This window comes from Natrix helvetica, assembly GCF_964273705.1.
Source record: "Natrix helvetica genome assembly, chromosome: 3".
Classification (NCBI taxonomy): domain Eukaryota; kingdom Metazoa; phylum Chordata; class Lepidosauria; order Squamata; family Natricidae; genus Natrix; species Natrix helvetica.
Genome location: NC_138549.1, coordinates 173,643,324 through 173,663,910, shown reverse-complemented (window position 1 = coordinate 173,663,910; position 20,587 = coordinate 173,643,324). Strand labels below are relative to the sequence as shown.

The 20,587-nt window shown below is 43.8% G+C and overlaps 1 protein-coding gene across 1 annotated transcript in view; it reads left to right on the top strand.

The window, feature by feature from the left end:
• Positions 1-559: 559 nt before the first annotated feature.
• RTEL1 (regulator of telomere elongation helicase 1) overlaps positions 560-20,587 on the top strand; it is a 157,945-nt gene continuing 137,917 nt past the window's right edge. Inside the window, exons 1-7 of the mRNA XM_081949693.1 lie at positions 560-699; positions 4,203-4,334; positions 9,689-9,887; positions 12,194-12,287; positions 14,182-14,263; positions 15,184-15,244; positions 19,214-19,289. Of these exons, the coding sequence (XP_081805819.1) occupies positions 4,233-4,334; positions 9,689-9,887; positions 12,194-12,287; positions 14,182-14,263; positions 15,184-15,244; positions 19,214-19,289 (614 nt within the window). The 5' untranslated portion in view covers positions 560-699; positions 4,203-4,232. The remainder of the gene's footprint in view (positions 700-4,202; positions 4,335-9,688; positions 9,888-12,193; positions 12,288-14,181; positions 14,264-15,183; positions 15,245-19,213; positions 19,290-20,587) is intronic.

Sequence of the window (20,587 nt, the reverse complement as noted above, 5' to 3'; positions counted from 1 at the left end):
AAAGCCAATGGGAAAAGTCAGATTCACTTAACAACCATGTTACCAACTTAACAACTGCGGCAATTCACTTACCAACGGTAAAGAGGTCGTAAAATGGGGGCAAAACTCACTTAATGCCTGTCTTGACTTAGGAATGGAAAATGTTGGGCTTCATTGTAGTGGTATGTCGTGGACTATATCTCTAGATCAATCCCAGCATTCCCGCTGGGACGCCCTCCATCCTTTGAGGACTACAACTCCCATCACTTCAAAGTTGGAAAAAGCAGAGACCCCAGTCAGGCTTTTGATTACTGACTGTTTCTTCCGCTCAGACTGACCTATGTAACACAGCGCCTCGGACTACAAAGTCCGCCAACCTAGCCTAGCTAAGTTCCTGACTAGCAACCATGGGGTTTGTAGTCCCCAACGCTTGGGCGGGCGAGAAGCGCTTTTGGGCCCATCTGGGAGAGAAGATGGCTTCACCATGGAAACGGGGGCGGGGGGAGCGACCGAGCGGGCGAGCGAGAGCGTTGCCCTGGCAACGAGAATGCCTCGCGAGAGCTTACCGTCGCCCCCTCTCTCTTTCTCCCTCCCCCCGAACTCTTTTCTCCTCCTTCAAGGTGCGCGCGTGCGCGCGAGCGGCCCAACCAATGAGACGCCGGGGGCGCGGCCACGTGACCTAACGCGCGCGGTCTGCGAACTGGGGCGCTTCAAGAAGAGGTGCGTGAAGGGAGGTGGATGGCGGAGGTCGCGCGTGTTGAGGCTCCCCCCCCCTGGGCGGCCTGGTCCCTTTCCCCGCACCGGAGAAAGTGGGGCGGCGGAGAGGCCAATATCATGGACACGGATGGGGGAGTCTCCCCCCCCCCGTGTGGGGGAAGGGAGGGGGTTGAGGCCTGTTTTTTTTTTCAACCTAGGCCTCTGAGGGCCTGAATGGCGGGACTTGACCCTGATGACCCTTTGAGCCTCTTTGAGGGGAGCGGGGGGCGACCCACTGTCCTATTAATAACCTGAAAGGGAAGCGAATACCTGAGAAGGTATTCAGAGGTTTTTAGGAAGAGATTGGACAACCCTTTGAAGTGGTGTAGGGTTTCCTGCCTGAGCAGGGGGTTGGACTAGAAGACCTCCAAGGTCCCTTCCAGTTCTGTTATTCTATCTATTCCATTCCCCATCCCTTGCCTATCCTTGCTTATGCCTATATCTATCCTATTCTAATTAATATTGGTAAACCAAGGTTGAAAGGAGAGGTCCTTGCTGCTCTCTTGATCTTGGTTGTTTCCCTGCAGACATTTCCCGACCCAGCTGGGTAACGACATCAGTGTTAGAAGGGAGCAGAGTGTGTGGAGAGGAGGAGAAGAAGGACTCGGGGGTCCTTGGTGCTCTCTGATCTTAGTGGTTTCTTGCAGATGTTTCATGACCCATCTAGGTAACATCATCAGTGCTAGAATAGAATAGGGGGGAGGGAGAGGAGGAAGAGGACGACTGTGGGGTCCTCAGTGCTCTTTGAGTTTAGGATTAAGGTTAGGTTAGTGGAGAAAAGAGAGAAGAGAGGAGGACAGTTGGGTCCTCGGTCCTCACTGAGCTTGTTTGTTTTCTTACAGACGTTTTATTACCCAAACTAGGTAACATCAGTGAATAGAATAGAGTAATAACTTTATTGTCACTTTGAATGTACACTAATCGGCACACTTGAAAATGAAATTTCATTGCATACATCTCTCAAAGGGTCACCACCTCCAATGTATACTACATCAACATGACTAAATAAATAAATACAAAAGTATGCATGTACCCACATATATTATATGACCCAGTGAAACCACACAGTGTAGTTTGCATGCATATGGTGAGAAAAACGAATCTTGCAAGTTTACTAGGCGGATGGCATAGGGAGCAAAGCTGTTACAGAATCTGGTAGTCCTGCTAGAAATACTTCAAAACCACCTCCCAGAGGGGAGCAACAAAAGCAGACCATACAGTGGGTGTGTGGGGTCTCTGACAATGCTTTTGAGCTCTAAGCACATAGCGCTTATAAGCAATATCCTGAATAACAGGAAACGATTGCCCTGTAATCTTCTCTGCTGTCATTACCACTCTCTGTAGGGACTTTCTATCTGAGGCACTGCTGCCACCAAACCAAACAGTGATGCAGTTTAACAAAGTCTCTCAGTTGTGCCCCTGTAAAAAGTGGCCAGGATAGAAGGAAAAAGATGTGCTCTCCTCACCCGACGCAGGAAATGCAGATGCTGGTTTGCATGCTTCACTAAGGATGACGTGTGGGGAGACCAACTCAGATTATTAGTTATCTGCACCCCCAGATACTTAATACTGTTGACCACCTCTACGGCTGCATCCTTGATACTGAGTGGATATGCTGACTAGAAGGGAGTGGGGTTTGCAAAGTGGAGGACGACGACTGTAGGGTCCTTGGTACTCTGAGCTTTCTTGGTGACATTTCATTATCCAACCAGGGTAACATCTTCAGTGTTACCTATTTGGGCAATGAAGCCTCCCCAAGACAACCAGCAAGCTCAAGAGAGCATCAAGGATCCTGCAATTCCACTTTGAGCTACAAATACTCTATCTGTAATGACAGTGAATGAGCCCATTTCACAAGAGGGAAATCACAGTGGAGACTTGTTAATGGACATTTTATATATCCACCTTTTTTTTAAAAAAGGCCCAATGTGGTCAGTACCATGTCCTCCTGAATTGCTATTGAGGGTATGACAAAAGAAGTGAATAAGAAGTAAAACAATGTATGGCTGTGAAAGTTGGACCATAAGGAAGGCTGAGCGCCAAAGAATTGAGGCCTTTGAACTATGGTGCTGGAGAAGATTCCTTGGACTGCAAGGCGATCCAACCGGTCAGTCCTAGAGGAGATCAACCCTGGCTGCTCTTTAGAAGGCCAGATCCTGAAGAGGAAACTCAAAGACTTTGGCCACCTAAGAAGAAGGAAGGACTCCCTGGAGAAGAGCCTCATGCTGGGAACGATGGAGGGCGAAAGAAGAAGGGGACGGCAGAGAAGGAGGTGGCTGGATGAAGTCACCAAAGCAGTTGGTGTGAGCTTCAATGGACTCCAGGGGATGGTAGAGGACAGGAAGGCCTGGAGGAATGTTGTCCATGGGGTCGCGATGGGTCGGACACAACTTTGCAACTAATAACAACAACAACAAAACTTAATACCCTGCAGACACAAGTGGCTTGCTCCCATCTGTTCCTAAATGGGAAAGTCTGCTTCTTGAATTGTACAAAAGATGGTGAAAATAAGTTCACACATCAGGCAATGTCTTATAGACATTTTAAAAACTAAGCATTCTCTGTGTTCTTCTTTAAACTTGTATCCTAATTTTATCACGGAGTTGAATAGGGTTTGCATAAATATCTGCCTTTATTTCTGCAATAATAGTCTTATAGAGTAGGTTGAGTTGGAAAAATCCTTGCCTCGAAATGAACCAAAGAGACACTGATTAAGAGCGAATTGCAACAGGTTCTCAGTCCTATGAACTAACACATGAACTACACTCCTACATTGACTGGAATCCCTAAATTTATTTAATCGAATGGATATGGCTGCCATCTCACACAAGGGGATTCTGGGCAGCCTACAACTAAACCAACCACCGTAATTGAATGTAAAAACTACAGCAATGAAATAACATAATTAAAACCAAGATTGTGAGAGAGTTTATTAAGGCTGTAACCAACAAATCAAAATAAATATGAAATTTGCCTTAAAGCACTCCATCATATCCATATTATATTGTTATGAAGCTTTATGATTAACTTCTAATCACCTATTATCCAACTTGTCCAATACTGAAAAATATTTTTGTGTTGCTAGCAGCTGACCTTTTTGCATTGACAAGGGGAAGAGATCTGGCAATTTTTTTAAAAATTGATTTGCCCACCCAGTAAAATTGGGGTTGTAATTGCTTGTTCTCTCTATAATAATCTAAACCTATTTAAAAGTAGAGTTTGCAGCAATCTTCATAGAGAACTAGAAATACGTAGTTCATCATGACTAAATGGGTGAAACATAGAGTGGGTTTCTTAAAACCCTTGAGATTTTTTTTTAAAAAAATTGTGGTGAGATGGGCAGTAAACAAATTTAATACATAAATAAAATTTAAAAAAGGAACTCTCACTGTTGAAGTAGAATTAGGGGAGATTATGAACTGTCTTGTTGATATTTAGTACTAATGGAACAATATTCTTGATTTTAGGTTTTGTGATCCTGAGATGCCAGATGAAATATGCCCCTATTAACATTAAATGGCATTACTATTGACTTTCCATTTCCACCCTACGAATGTCAGGAGGCATATATGTCCAAAGTGCTTGAGTGCTTGCAAAAGGTAAGCATTTGATGAAATCCTAAGTGAAGCATAATTCAGCCTACCTGTGTGTCAAATGAAAGAAACTTTGAAACATGCAACATACATCATTACATGGGCTGCCTTTGAAGTAGTCTATGCTCTGATAGACTACAGAATGTCTAGTATAGATAGAATCTGTACTATGATAGCTGCATGGATTTGCTTGAGTCCAATTCAGAATGCTGCCTGTTGCCATGTGGAGCTTTACAACCTCTAGGTACCAGAACAGGACACCAGCAGCATCACTTAGTATACCAGGGGCAGAGAGATTTGTTTGTTTGTTTTATTGGATTTATATGCCGCCCTTCTCCCAAAGGACTCAGGGCGGTGTACAACATTAAAAAAAACACATCCCGAAAGTTAAAAAGAAATTAAATACATATCCAAAAAAACAAACCCAAGGTACAGTTGAGTATCAATAAAGGAGAATATTTGAAATGAGGGGTCCTTGGTGCTCTCTGAACTTGCTTGTTACTTGCAGACGTTTTTATTATCCAAAGTAGGTAACATCATCGATGCTGGTAAGGAATGGAATTTGCTTTCAGTTTATATTTTGGCGTCTTGCCCTGTCAGTGTTGGTGGGGGTGATCTTGGAGCAGGGGTCAGCAACCGTAAACACTCAAAGAGCCACAAAGGTCCTAACCAGAAGCCCCCTGTTTAATTCTGGAGCCGGCTGGAAGTCCGGTTCCCCCATCATAGTCTCCTAGTGCGGCATCCTTTTTCCTCTACCTGCAATAACCGAAAGCCCTATCAATTGTAGAGCCGACCGGAAAACCCGCCCCTTGCCATAGAGTCTCCTCCTGGTGCGCTGTGTCCCCCCCTCCCCCCAACCAGAAGCTCCTTTCAAAATTGTGGTGCTGACCGGCAACGGAGCCGCAGCAAAGCGATCCAAGTTAATGCTAAATATTAAGGACAAGGTTAATTCAGTCAGAGTGCTTAGAGTGACTTTGTAATATTTCATAACAGGTTCTGACATAGCTGGTTGTAAAAATTACTATTCTGTGATTTAACTGATTAATCCGGAAGTAATCTTCTTGAAAATAACCTTAGAGGACTTAGTTTTGAGCGATGATACATAGAATTGCTTTGAAAGTATTGCAGCTATAATAAATTGTGATCTTCTAAACTCAGAAACGGAATTGGCTCAGCTAACTGCATCGACGTACTCGTTTTTGGATTCTGCATATATTTTTACCCTAGGTCAGGGGTGTCCAAACTTGGGAACTTTTAAGACTTGTGGACTTCAGCTCCCAGAATTCCCTAGCCAGCTGGCTGGGGAATTCTGGGAGCTGAAGTCCACAAGTCTTAAAAGTTCCCAAGTTTGGACACTCCTGACCTAGGTAGTACAGATGCATATCTGGAACATATGAAACCTGCTTAGCACTTCCTGGAAAGAAGCTTTCTTTCAGCCCCCTTCTCTTATCAGTGCCAGCAGCCATGTTTACATGAGACCTGGAAGTAGAGAAGTGGGTTCTCTTTTCTTGATGAAGGGAGAGAAAACACTTAAAGAAGCCCTTATGTTCGTGCAATCTGTTCCTAAATTTTTAGTAAGTCAGAAAATACATTCTGTGCCGGCTTAATACTGCAAGGTAATGTTATAGGAAGACTTTGCTCATGGACTGTTTTGTAAATGTTATCATTGGCCTAGTCAGGAGACCTAGCATTTATTTGAAATCAAGGTGTCTGTCTGTCTTCCTGTTTGTCTGTCTGTCTGTCCATCCATATCTATCTGTCTGTCTGTCTATCTTCTGTCATCTATCTATCATCTATCTATCTATCTATCTATCTATCTATCTATCTATCTATCATCTATCTATCATCTATCTATCTATCTATCTATCTATCTATCTATCTATCTATCTAATCTACCTATCTAATCTATCTATCTATCTATCTATCTATCTATCTATCTATCTATCTCATCTACCTATCTATCTATCTATCTATCTATCTATCTATCTATCTATCTATCTATCTAATCTACCTATCTAATCTATCTATATCTATCTATCTATCATCTATCTATCTATCTATCTACCTACCTACCTACCTACCTACCTACCTACCTACTTACCTACCTACCTACCTACCTACCTATCTATCTCATCTACCTATCTAATCAATCTATCATCTATCTATCTATCTATCTATCTATCTATCTATCTATCTATCTATCTATCTATCTATCTATCATCTAATCTATCAAGAGCCGAGGTGGCGCAGTGGTTAGAGTGCAGTACTGCAGGCTACTTCTGCTGCCTGCCGGCTGCCTGCAATTTGACAGTTCAAATCTCACCAGGCTCAAGGCTGACTCAGCCTTCCATCCTTCCGAGGTGGGTAAAATGAGGACCCAGATTGTTGGGGGCAAGAGGCTGACCCTGTAAACCGCTTAGAGAGGGCTGTAAAAGCACTGTGAAGCGGTATATAAGTCTCAGAGCTATTGCTCTCTCTACCCTTCCCTCCCTCCCTCCCTCTCTTCCTCCCTCCCTACCCCTTTCTCTCTTCCCCTCCCTTCATCCCTCTCTCTCCTGCCCTCTCTCCATCTCCCTCCCCTCTCTCCCTCCCCCCACTACCTCCCTCCCTCTCCCTCTCTCTCTCTCCTCTCTCTCTCTCTCAGATGGGAAGACTAAGAATTGTTAATATAGACTGGGGAGGAGTTCTCATGGGGCCAACCAGCCCCATGACCGTGGGCTGCTGTGTCCCTCACGTAAGTCTACAAATCCAGGCTTTCACCCCTTTGCGGCAGGCCAGGGGATTGGAGACTTTCCTCACCACTGGGAGCAAGGTATTCTACTAAGCAGGGGCAGCCACAGAAAAAAATTGCAGAGCAATAGTTTGGCTTTGCTGTTGTAATACGAGGTCTTACTGTTGGTAGGAGGGTGATTGATTACACGTCGCAATATAAAAGCTTGTGTAAGTACCATTCATTGATTGGTTCTCCTCTTATGGTTATTGACTGAAAAATTGGTTTCTTATTATTTCTTCCTTTCAGGCAAACAGTTAAATATGTAAGTTGTATCCCATGATTGTGTAAGCAGAATACAAACTAATTTTCCTGCTGTGTTTCTCCAGGGATAAGGAGCGATTTCTTGAACATTACAGAGCCATTAATTCAGCCAAGGATGGGCGCTTTTGTTTTAAGAGCTAGGGGTCACATTTCTTTTTGAAAACCATATCTATAGCTGCTTGGGCATGGACAGTAATGTCATCATGAGCCGAGGTGGCGCAGTGGTTAGAGCAGGGGTGCGATCCTACTGGTTTAGCAACCGGTTTGCTCATGTGCGCGCCTAACATGCCTGATACGTGTTTCATGCGCCTGCACATTACATAGGAAAACAGCTGAGGTGCAGCAATCCACTCTGCTGTGTTTATCAGCTGGACTAAAAAAGAAGGAAATATAGGTGAGTATAGCATGGGGGGGAGAGAGGTTGAGCCCACCTGGAAGTCGGAGTGAACCGGTTAACTCTCAGCTGTTCTTCAGAGCTACTCGACCGTCCGAACCGCCCCGAACTGGTAGAATCCTACCTCTGGGTTGGAGTGTAGCACTGCAGGCTACTTCAGCTGACTGCTAGCTGCAGTTCAGCAGTTCAAATCTCACCAGGCTCAAGGTTGACTCAGTCTTCCATCCTTCTGAGGTGGTTAAAATGAGGACCCAAATTTTTTGAGGACAAGAGGCTGACTTTGTAAAGTGCTTAGAGAGGGCTGTAAAGCACTATAAAGCGGTATATAAGTCTTAAGTACTATTGGTATTGCTATAATGTCCCTGGAATGTAGGCAGGCGTGGTGGTGAGGAACACATTCCTTCGGGATTTTCTGAGGATGGAGGTTAAGGGGCAAAGAGGTACCCTTGTCTTAACTGTGCCCCCCAAAATCCAGGTTGGTGTCAGTGCCCTCTGGGAAACTTTAGGAGCCATAAAATGGTTCCTAAAAGATTGCATGAAGACTATTCAGAGAGTCCTTGACTTACAATAATTCACTTAGCGACGGTTCAGAGTTACAAGTGACATGATCTGTCTTTGCACTTGCGACCATTTCAGCAATCCCCAGGGTCAGATGATCAAAATTTTGTTCACTTGGCTAGTGGCATGTGTTTATAGTGGTGGTAGCGTCCCTGAGATCATGTGACTGCCATTTTCAGCCTTCCCAGCTGGTTTCCAACAGGCAAAGTCCAAGGGCAAAGCTGGATCCACTTAACAACCATGCGACTTTAACAGCCATGTCACCAAGAATCATGAGATTTGCTTAATAACTCTGGTGATCCCCTTAACAGTCATCTCAAAAGGAAGTTCATAAAATCTGGCATAGCTCGCTTAACAACTGCCTTTCTTAACAGTGGAAATTCTGGTCCTAATTATCTATGGCAGGGGTGTCCAAACTTGGGAACTTTAAGACTTGTGGACTTCAACTCCCAGAATTCCCCAGCCAGCCTGGCTGGGGAATTCTGGGAGTTGAAGTCTACAAGTCTTAAAGTTCCCAAGTTTGGACACCCCTGATCTATGGGGATTCTCTTGTCATCCAGGTCATGGTTGACCCAAAGGTGCTTTTTCAGGAGGCAACTGGACTTTTCTTGCTTTTTTCTTTTGAAGACGTTTCACTTCTCATCCAAGAAGCTTCTTCAGCTCTGAGTGGATAGTGGAGAATGGAAGGATTTATATTCATTGAAGAGAGCTGGTCATTTGCATCCTTTTAGAGATCCATTGAGACCACTTGGAGGTTCTCTGTCCACATTTTGGACAGAGAGGACCGTTGGTTTGAAAGAGGTGTCAAAGAGGCTATCTATGTCAAAATTGAACAACACCCTCTAGAGAGAGGGTGAAGAGATACGACATCATTTATCTCCAGTTTACAACACAGTCCTTTCAGCAGTTCCAAGGAGACTCCATACCCATTTGCACCACTCACGTGACCCTGAGGACACAAATAAACCTCCAAGTGGCCTCACCGGCCCTCTAAAAAGGATGCAAATGACCAGCAAATGACCCACCATCCAGCCAGAGCTGAAGAAGCTTCTTGGATGAGAAGCAAAACATACTCAAAAGAAAAAACAAGAAAAGTCCAGTTGCCTCCTGAAGAAAGCACCTTTGGGTCTGGTCCTAATTATGGTCGTAAGTCAAGGACTACCCGTAGATTGACAGATTGTACAGGACTACCTTTGAAATAGACAAGGCCAAGACTTATCCAACCTTGTCTAGGATTGCGGTCTATGATAGATGCCAAATAGCCATTTGTGAAGTGCACAGAATGACTTTGAGGACATGGTTATCCTCCTCTGGCACTTCAGTAAATATTTATTTTCCCAGTTTTTTCCCCCCCCATTTCAATTCTCATTTCAGCAAGTGAATGGCCTCTTGGAGAGCCCCACAGGCACGGGGAAGACGTTATGCCTCCTGTGCTCGACCTTGGCATGGCGAGCGCACTTCAAGGATGCCGTTTCCGCACAAAAGATTACTCAAGTAACGAAAGGAGATGAACTTTTTCCGGACCGCCCCTTGTCGTCTTGGGGCAATGCTGTCACAGAGACCGAAGTTCCAGGTATTGTTCATTTGGAAGCCCTCGTCACAATTGCAATGAGATTTTAACCATAGAGCAGATGTAAGGATCAGTGTCAGGTTTCCAAGAAATAGAGGCATAGCAAGCAAAACTCTGAGGTAAGGAGATTCTTCAAAAGGATAGCTTTATTGGAAATATCATATTGGCACATATCTGGTGAAAACCTACTTTATTTTTCGGAGTATAAGATGCACCTTTTTCCCTCAAAAAAGAGACTGAAAATCTGGGTGCGTCTTGTACACGGAATACAGCGTTTTTTGCCTCCCGAAACCCCGCCCCTTCACCAAATGGCCGTACATAGCTTGTAGGAGGCTTTCAGAGAGCTCCTGGGGGCTTGGGAGGGCAGAAATGAGCAGAAAATGGCCTGATTTTTGCTCAATTTTGCCCCCCAGCCCCAGGAGCACTCTATAAGCTTCCTAATGCCCTTTTTTGACCAAAAAGCAGGCCCATTTTTGTGAAAAACGGGCCATTTTTTTGCTCATTTTTGCCCCCCCCCGGAATACTCTACAAGCCTCCTAAGGGCTATTCATGCCTTTTTGGGGGGGGGGAAACGGGCTGTTTTGGGGAGGTTTTGCCTGATGAGCTCCTCCTTCCACGGTCCAGGTGTGAGAATGTCCTTGGTTCTCAAGAGAAAAGTATTTTGTTTTGGCTACACAAACCCCTCTTTCTCTAATCCCCCCTCCCTTTCCCTCAACTCCAGTGTGGCAACACTGAAGCTGCAATACGGCTCCGGTCAGGTCAGCTTCAGGCTTGACAATAAGAATAACAGAGTTGGAAGGAGCCTCATAGATCATCTAGTCCAACCCCCCTCTCCCTGCCCAAGCAGGAGACTCTACACCAGATGGCAGTCCAGTCTCTTCTTGAAAGCTTCCAGTGATGAAGCTCCCACAACTTCTGAAGGCAAGCTGATAAAAGGTTCATTAGATACAAGTAGTCCTCAACTTATAGCCATTCGTTTAACGACTCTTTGACGATACAAAAGCACTGGAAAAAGTGACTTACAACCATGCTTGCAATCTTTGCACCATCCCCAGGGTCACATGGTCAGAATTTGGGAGCTTGGCTACTGGCATGTATTTATGACAATCGCAGCATCCCAGTGTCATATGATCACCATTTGTGAACCTTCCCAGCTGGCTTCCAACAAGCAAAGTGAAGAGGGGAAATCAGATTCGCTTAGTGACCATCGTGTCCATGGTTACCTGATTGCCATTTGCGACTTTCCCGGCCAGCTTCTGACAAGCAAAGTCAACGTGAGGAAACTGGATTCATTTAACCACCTTACGATTCATTTAACATCTGCAGCGGTTCGCTTTACAACCATGTCAAAAATGGTTAAAAAAACCCAAAACCTGGGTGTAACTCCCTTAATTACAGCTTTGTTTAGCAACTGGAATTCTGGTCCCAGTTGTGGTCGTACGTTGAGGACTACCCGTAATGCAGGTACCCTCTCCTCTTGCAGCTCTTCAAAATTTTGAAAGTTTAGGAACATGGAAATTCAAGCAATAAAAATATTACTAAAGGTAAAGGACTAGCATATGTGCTGGTTGTTGCCGACTCTAGGGGGCGGTGCTCATTTCCGTTTCAAAGCCAAAGAGCCAGCGCTGTCCGAAGATGTCTCCGTGGTCATGTAGCTGGCATGACTCAACACCGAAGGTGCACGGAATGCTGTAACCTTCCCACCAAAGGTGGTTCCTATTTTTCTACTTTCATTTTTGACATGCTTTCGAACTGCTAGGTTGGCACAGGCTGGGACAAGTAACAAGAGCTCACTCCGTTACGCGGTGCTAGGGATTCGAACTGCCGACCTTTCTGATCAACAAGCTCAACATCTTAGCCAATGAGCCACCGCATCCCTCTAAAGTATTACTACATGCCTTGAAATCCTTTTCATAACAAAAGCAGAAACTGGTTATGAGAAAAGCTTGAGAATCCCGCCTGCCTTATGTGTTGTTGTCTGGGGAGAACTTGAAGCAATGCAAACCAGTGCATCAATTTTCACTGCCATTTGCAGATACCTATCCACAAGTGCATCACAGCAAATCTCCTTTTTGCAGATAGTAAAAAAAGAAACAAAACAGGCAATTTTCTCTGTTAGGTGGGCAGTTGGGCTGTGAATTCCCAGACTATCCCCATAGGCTAAATTGTTACCATAGCACCAGTGAGGAAAAGCAGACTGATGATATATTTAGTTACTAAACACAAACTAAACAATTTCTCTCCCCCCCCCACCCCCTTTCTTTCTCCCTCCTGCACACGGCCCCTTTCTCACTTTCTCCGCATGACAGCTTATTACAGTGATGTCCCGAAAATAATTTATGCCTCCAGAACACATTCTCAGCTTGCTCAGGTCATCGGCGAATTGAAGAATACTGTTTACAGGTAAAGAAAGAATTTCGACTTCCAAGTGTGAAAAGTGCTGGGGTTTATAGCTGTCTCACCTGATTTATTACAGAAGCATCCTTGTTTATTGCAGCGATCGGAAAAAGCTGTCTGGCCCCGCAGCCACAGTAAAGGAGCGCTCCCGAGTAAAAAACAAAGTCCCTCCTGGATCAGATGATCCTGTGATGTTTGTCCAACTTTTTTATCCACAGGGGCAAATCAGATTCTCTCACTCTCGGAAGCCGACAAGCAGAACCTAAATGCAATATTACTTTTATCTCAACCACTGCTTGGAGGCTATTGCAAACGGCAACGGGGATCATAAATAGATGACTGTTAGCCATTGGTGATTTATCCAGCTGAGCTGATTTCATCTCTTTCTAAAATCAGTCCAAGTTGGCACCCATCGCTCTCCCGTCATGCAGCGCATTTAATGGTCATTTAATGATCTTGGTTGAAGAAGTATTTTCTTTTTATCTGTGAGGATTTATATCATTCAGCTGTGCTTAAGGGGTACAGAATAACAGTCGGAGGTCTTGGAGGTATGATTAACAGATTAGCAGAGTTGGAAGGGACTTTGTGGGACATCTAGTCCAGCCCCTCCACTCAAGCAGGAGACCGTACACCATTTCTCATTGATCCAGTCTTTTCTTGAAAGCTTCTAGTGATGAAGCCCCCACAACTTCTGAAGGCAACTTCTGTTCCATTGGGCGATTGTCCTCACTGTTTCTTCTTATTTCTAGGTTGAATCTTCTAGTCTTCTAGTCCAACCCCCTGCTCAGGCAGCAGATCCTATACCCGTGATGGTGAACCTATGGCACGTGTGCCACAGGTGGCATGCTGAGCCATTTGTCAGGGCATGCGATTTTGGCCTTTTGAGGCCACTTTTCGCGCTCTGGAGGCTCCCTTGAAGCCTCCGGAGCGCGAAAAACCAGCCCTACGGCAAACCGGAAATTCAGAAACATACTTCCAGTTTGCTCATAGGGCTGGTTTTAGCCCCCCAGAGCCTTCAGGAGGTTCCCTGAAGGCTCTGGAGGGTAAAAAATGACATTACAAACAAACCGTAAGTCGGTTCCCGAACTTCTGGTTTGCCCTTAGGGCCGGTTTTTCGCACTCCGGAGGCTTCAGGGAAGCTCCTGAAGCCTATGAAGGGCCTCTTGGGGGGAGGAGGCTGTTTTCGCCCTCCCCAGGCTCCTATAAAACCTCTGGAGCCTGGGGAGGGCGAAAGAAGCACTACAAAAATGGGGGGGGGGGAGCGCTGGTTGTGCATGCATGCGCGCTGGGGTCGTGTGCAAAGCATTATGGGTGTGGCACACCCACGCACGACCCTCCTGCGCTCCCCCCGCTTTTGGCACGCGAGCCAAAAAAGGTTCGCCATAACTGTCCTGTACCATTTCAGACAAATAATTGTCCAATTCTTTAAAAACCCCAATGTTAAGAGTATTCACAGTTTCTGAAGTTCTGTTCCACTGATTTCCCTGTTCTCCCTGTCAGGAAATTTCTTCTCAGTTCTAGGTTAGATCTCTCCTTGATTAGTTTCCATCCCTTTGCTTCCTGTCCTGCCCTCAGGTGCTTTGGAGAATAGGTTGACTTTCTTTTCTTTGTGGCAGCCCCTGAGATATTGGAAGACTGCTATCATGTCACCCCAAGTCCTTCTTTTCATTAAGCTGGACTTTAGTACGGGGTGAAAATACAGCCATGTATGTAGGAGCCATGTTGTATAGTTAAATGCCCATTCATCTTGCTCATCATGCCCCTGTTTGACTTTCCTGGGATTTTTTTTTTTGTAAGCTAAAATATAAAACGTGCCACTGTTTTTCCTATTCTTGATGTGTATTTTGACATTACATGGAAACACCCTGGATCTTTTTTGCTGTTCTTGTTGTTAAAACAGACCCAAAGTTTGTGTGTTGGGATCCAGAGACCAGCTTTGCATCCACCCTGAAGTTAAAAAGCAGCAGAACAATCATATGCAGGTAAAAGGATATGTGCAAAAATGATGCTGGCTCAAATTGTTCTGTTACTCTTATGATTGACAGGTAATGCAGCCTCCCTATTACAAAAAAATAATTTTATCAGGCGTTTTTCTGAGCCCATTTCAAACCACTATCTTGCCCCATCACCTCTGCAGGAACCCTGTCTTCCAATACTGTATATCACTATCATTTATAGTGGGCCATGGTGGCGCAGTGGTTAGAATGCAGTACTGCGGATTAATTCTGGCAACTGCCAGCAGTTCAATTCTCACCAGCTCAAGGTTGACTCAGCATTCCGTCCTTCTAAGATCGGTAAAATGAGGACCCAGATTTTTATGGGCCATAGGCTGACTCTGTAAACCACTTAGAGAGAGCTGTAAAGCACTATGAAGCGATATATAAATTTTAAGTGCTATTGCTGTCTCCTTAAGAGGGCTTTCTATGTGTAGTGGTGGTGGTCTAGTGCTGAAGACATTCACCTCCCACTCAGAAGGTTGAGAGTTCAATCCTAGGTACCGGCAGATGTCTCTCTCCTAAAGCGCAAAGAAAAAAATATCTGCTGTGAACTCTTGAGTAGGCATCAGGAAGGGCAGCCTGTCAGTAAATGCTAAGCTCCATCTAGTCGCCCCAACTCTGCTCCGAATTAAGGGATTACAGAGTCGTAAAAGGAGAGTAGGGGGCTTCCTATCAAAGTAGGGGTGTCCAACCTTGGCTACTTTAAGATCTGTGCACTTTCAACTCCCAGAATTCCCCAGCCAGCCATGTAAGGGTAACATATTCCCACCTCAGAGCTAAGCAGACATTTCTCCTGCAGGGAATTGCTGATTATTGCTGGTGTGAATTTAAACACAGGGCACTTATATGACCCTATTTTAGCTCCGTTATGTGATTCACTGAACTAGGTTTTAATTGATTTGCAGATCCACTTGTGTCGTATGAAAGTATCAAGTCGCTCATGTCACTTCTATAACAATATGGAAGGTAAGGAGGGCGGATATTGGCTGAGGTTGATCAGGCTTTTGTTGGTGGGGGTCTGCTGCGTGTGGCAGGCAATCTGCGCTGTGATTGGTTGCTGTGGATGAGGGGAAGGATATTTTTTCCCCCGCCTTTTGCTTCTTTGTGCTCTATGGATTTACCTCAAGATGCTCCTGTTGAACCTGACTTATCTTGTTTGCTGCACGAAGAGACAGAGATGGATGGATGGATGGATGGATGGATGGATGGATGGATGGATGGATAGATAGATAGATAAATAGATAGATGACAGATCGATAGAGATAAATAGATGATAGATAGATAGATAGATAGATAGATAGATAGATAGATAGATACATAGATGATAGATAGATAGATAGATAGATAGATAGATAGATAGATAGATAGATGATAGAGGAAGAGAGAGAGCGGGATGGATAAAAGACAGACAGATAGATAGATGACAGATTGAGAGAGAGAGAGAGAGAGAGAGAGAGAGATGGATAAAAGACAGACAGATGACAGATCGATAGAGATAGAGAGATAGAAAGATATGGATGGATAAAAGACAGACAAATAGATAGATGACAGAGAGAGCGGGATGGATAAAAGACAGAGATAGATGACAGATTGATAGAGATAGATAGAGAGATAGAGAGAGAGAGAGATATGGATGAAAGTCAGACAGATGACAGATCGATAGAGATAGAGAGATATGGATGGATAAAAGACAGACAGATAGATGACAGAGAGAGAGAGAGAGAGAAAGATGGATGTATAAAAGACAGACAGATAGATGACAGATTGATAGAGATAGATGATAGATAGATAGATAGATGATAGATAGATAGATAGATAGATAGATAGATAGATAGATAGATAGATACGGATGGATAAAAGATAGACAGATAGATAGATGACAGATAGAGATAGAGAGTGAGATGGATAAAAGACAGAAATAGATGACAGATAGAGAGAGAGATGGATGGATAAAAGAGACAGATAGGTGATAGGTAGTTAGAGATAGATATGAACGGATATAAGACAGATGGATAGAGAGAGAGAGAGAGAGAGAGAGAGATGGATGGATAAAAGATAGACAGATAGGTGATAGATAGATAGAGATAGATATGAACGGATATAAGACAGATGGAGAGAGAGAGAGAGAGAGAGAGAGAGAGAGAGAGAGATGGATGGATAAAAGACAGACAGATAGATAGATGTTGGTAATAGATATGGATGGATGGATAGAGAGCTAGATAGATAGATGTTAAATATATTTAGTTAGTGTCAGCATCTCTGACTTCATTTGGACATCTGCTGTGCAATTCCCTGGCACCACTATAGTCACGGTTTGATAGACCTATAGTATCATTAGCAAGTTTAATACAAGCAATTTATTTTATTGTGTATTTGCATGTATTGATTTGGATAGATATTTGCTGATTTAGTTTTCAAATTATTAGGCAGGTAAATAAGACCAGTTAAATAGGCGCCTATTTAGCATAGGAGATTCTCAGCAATGTTTTTAGATTGAGGCCTAGTAGAGCATCTATTTACTCTAAATAAGAGCCAAAGGAATAAGAGTCACCCTATTGGGCGCCATATAAATTTAATAAATAAATAAAAGGCACTTTTCCTATATGGGTTATGTAGTGTAGGTTTTAAAGCAACAAATTTATCTTAGTTTCACTCTCGCACATTATGATATGTTAATAGATTTACAGGTAGTCCGTGACTTACAAAAGTTCATTTAGTGACCGTTCAAAGTTAACAACATTACTGACAAAAATGACTTAAGACTGTTTTTCACACTTACAACCATTACCGCATCCCCGTGGTCAAGTGATCAAAATTCAAATGCTTGGCAACTGACTCATATTTATGACGGTTGCAGAGTCCTGGGGTCACGTGATCCCCTTTTGCGACCTTCTCACAAGCAAAGTCAATGGGGAAGCCAGATTCACTTCACAACCGTGTTACTAACTCAATAAGTACAGTTATTCACTTAACAACTGTGGCAGGAAAGGTTGTAAACGGGGGCAAAGTTAACAAATGTCACAGCAACAGAAATTTTTGGCTCAGTTGTGGTTGTAAATTGAGGACTACCTGTTTGGAGTGTATTTTAAGAACAGGCATATGGTGGAAGCTGCAGTCACAGGCTGAGTTTAGAAAAAGGTCAGAGGTGCCTTCCCTTACCTTGGCAGCTGAGCACCCGGACCGGTGATGAATTAACAGTGTTCTGTTAATGTATTAATCAAATAAAAGCAGCAGGACTTGATTAAAGGGGATTCAGCACGGCAGGTAGAATCTCAAGCCCTATTAAACATGTCCGGTTCCCCAAGAACAGGGGTGTCCAAACTTGGGAACTTTAAGACTTGTGGACTTCAACTCCCAGAATTCCCCAGCCAGCTATGCTGGCTGGGGAATTCTGGGAGTTGAAGTCCACAAGTCTTAAAGTTCCCAAGTTTGGACACCCCTGCCCAAGAAGGTGTGTTGTTTCCTTATCTCCGATCATTTCATTGGCTGACATCTGAGACACATTTGTTTCAAAATAAATTACACAAAGGCCTAGCAAAGAGGTTGTACATGCACAATTCCAGCAAATGGGTTTCATTTAAAAATGGTGCATAGAAGGCTGCTATTTTTATTTATTTGTTTCTCTCCCACCGTGATTATTTTTGCAAATAACTCAAGGTGGCAAACATGATACTTCTTCCTCCTATGCAAGATGGGTTGGGCTGAAACAGAATGATTGGCTCAAATTCACCCACTTGACTTTCATGCCTAAAGTGGGACTAGAAGTCACCGTCTCCTGTTGATTGGTCCAAAGTCACCCAGCTGGCTTTCATGCCTAAGGCAGAACTAGAATTCACCGTCTCCTGGTGATTGGTCCAAAGTTACCCAGCTGGCTTTCATGCCTAAGGCAGAACTAGAATTCACTGTCTCCTGGTGATTGGCCCAAAGTCACCCAGCTGGCTTTCATGCCTAAGGCGAGGCTAGAATTCACTGTCTCCTGGTGATTGGCCCAAAGTCACCCAGCTGGCTTTCATGCCTGAAGCGGGACTAGAACTCATAGCCTCCCACTTTCTAGCCAAATGCCTTAACCACAGTTGCCATAGTATCAGAATAACATCATATCCACCCCCTACCACCCCCTTTTGGAGTCTCGAGTCAAGGAAAGGATGCTTCTAGCAAGAGGTACAGGTAGCCCTCAAATTACGACCCTAATTGAGCCCAATATTTGTGTTGCTAAGTGAGAATTTTGTTAAATGAGTTTTGCTTGCCACTTTTCTTGCCACTATCAATAAGTGAATCATTTCCGTTGTTAAATTAGTAACACAGTTGTTAAGTGAATCGGGTTTCCCCATTGATTTTGCCTGCCAGAAGAGGATCACATGACCCCATGACACTGCATAAGTGCAAGTCAGTTGTCAAGCATCCGAATGTAAACCCCATGACCATGGGGATTCTGCAATGGTAACAAGTGTGAAAAATGGTCATTACTCTCTTTTTCAGTGCCGTTGTAACTTTGAATGGTTATTAAGTGAACTGTTGTAAGTTGAGGACTACCTGTATTATTAAGCCCCAAATGCAAGAACCTGCCAGCTTTCGCACCTGAAATCCCATTTTGTTCCTTTGCTTTTTTCCATTCTTACTTTTGAGGGCAAAAAATTGAGTCCTACCAGTAGACCTAGTCTAAGAAACCAATGTCATGTAAGTCGAGGGTCATGAGATGGGAGATTTAAAAATAGGAAATCAATTAGATTTAGACTATCCAGCTTCTTTTAGCCTGGAGACTAAACCAGAAATCTTGTATTATCTAGTCTTAACATAAAAGTACCAGTGTATTGTCAAGCCTCAACTTGTGCCACAAAAGGCCTGATGCTGATTGATGAAACACAGGCCCAGCGACGGTTGCAATTGTTTTACCTTCCCATACACAACATTGTTTTTGTTTTCTTTTTCACATAGAAAAAAGCACCGAGAAAGAACTGATCGAACCCATCCTGGATATTGAAGACCTTGTTAAAAATGGAAACAAACACAGGTCACTTCTGCTTAAACTCTGTCTCGCTTCCTTGGAGACATAGCTCAGCAACGGCAGGGCTTCGTATTAAGCTGAAATGGCGAAAGGGAAACCAGAATTACCAACCTAATTAACAGAACCAGACGATTTGATGCTTTCTGATGCTGGGATTGTGCAGAAACATTGTTTAAATCAGGGGTGTCCAAACTTGGGAACTTTAAGACTTGTGGACTTCAACTCCCAGAATGAATTCTGGGAGTTGAAGTCCACAAGTCTTAAAGTTCCCAAGTTTGGACACCCCTGATTTAAATCATTTGTTGATCCTAAGAATAGCCGGGATACCTGTGTTTGCCCCTAAAAACAAAGGCTTGATCGCACAAGCGTTCGAGTTATTTGATATGCTTTATTGTGATCATCCATAAAGCAAATTTTATAATGCTCATTAGAGGTGACCTTGTGAGAGATTCCTCAGGAATCTATTGTCTCCTCTCTTATTTAACATCTACATGAAGCTGGGGCATGGTCATTTCTTGGCATAAGTTGTGTTTCATTGCAATGCCGATGACACCTAACAATAGAAATAACACTTAATATACCACCCCATAGTGCCTTACCGCACTCTCCGAGTGGTTTACAACAATAGCATATTGCCCCTAACAACCTGGTCCTCATTTTACTGATGGGAAGGCTGGGTCAAATGCCAGACTGTGGGCAGAGTTTTCCCGCCATACTGCATTCTAACCACTAGTGATAAATCCTTGCCCTGGATCAACCAAGTGATGCTATCAAGGTTCTTTCTTAGTGTTGTGAGGCTGTGGGAGTGTAAATGGAGGAAGAGCAGAATTTATTAATTTCAATAAATATAATTTATATATTTATATTCCATATTTCTTAACTGTCCATCTCTCTCAGAGAGGGGCTATGGATGGTGTACAATATAATCAAATTAACCTGTGGTGGGATTCAAAAGTTTTTACTACCGGTTCTGTGGGCATGGCTTGGTGGGCTTGGTGTGGCTTTGTGGGTGTGGCTTTGTGGGCGTGGCAGGGGAAAGATACTGTAAAATCTCCATTCCCTCCCTACTCCAGGGGAAGGTTACTGCAAAATCCCCACCAGGCCATGCCCACAGAACCAGTAGTAAAAAAATTTGAATCCTACCACTGGTTAATTTGATTATATTCTACACCATCCATAGCTCCTCTCTGAGAGAGATGGGCTGTAAATGCAGATGGCAACCTGGCTAAGAGAACCTTTGCAGGCGTTTGTGTTGGGCACCGGTTGCCCCTATTCCTGGACCAGGCAGCCTGGTTCACATCACA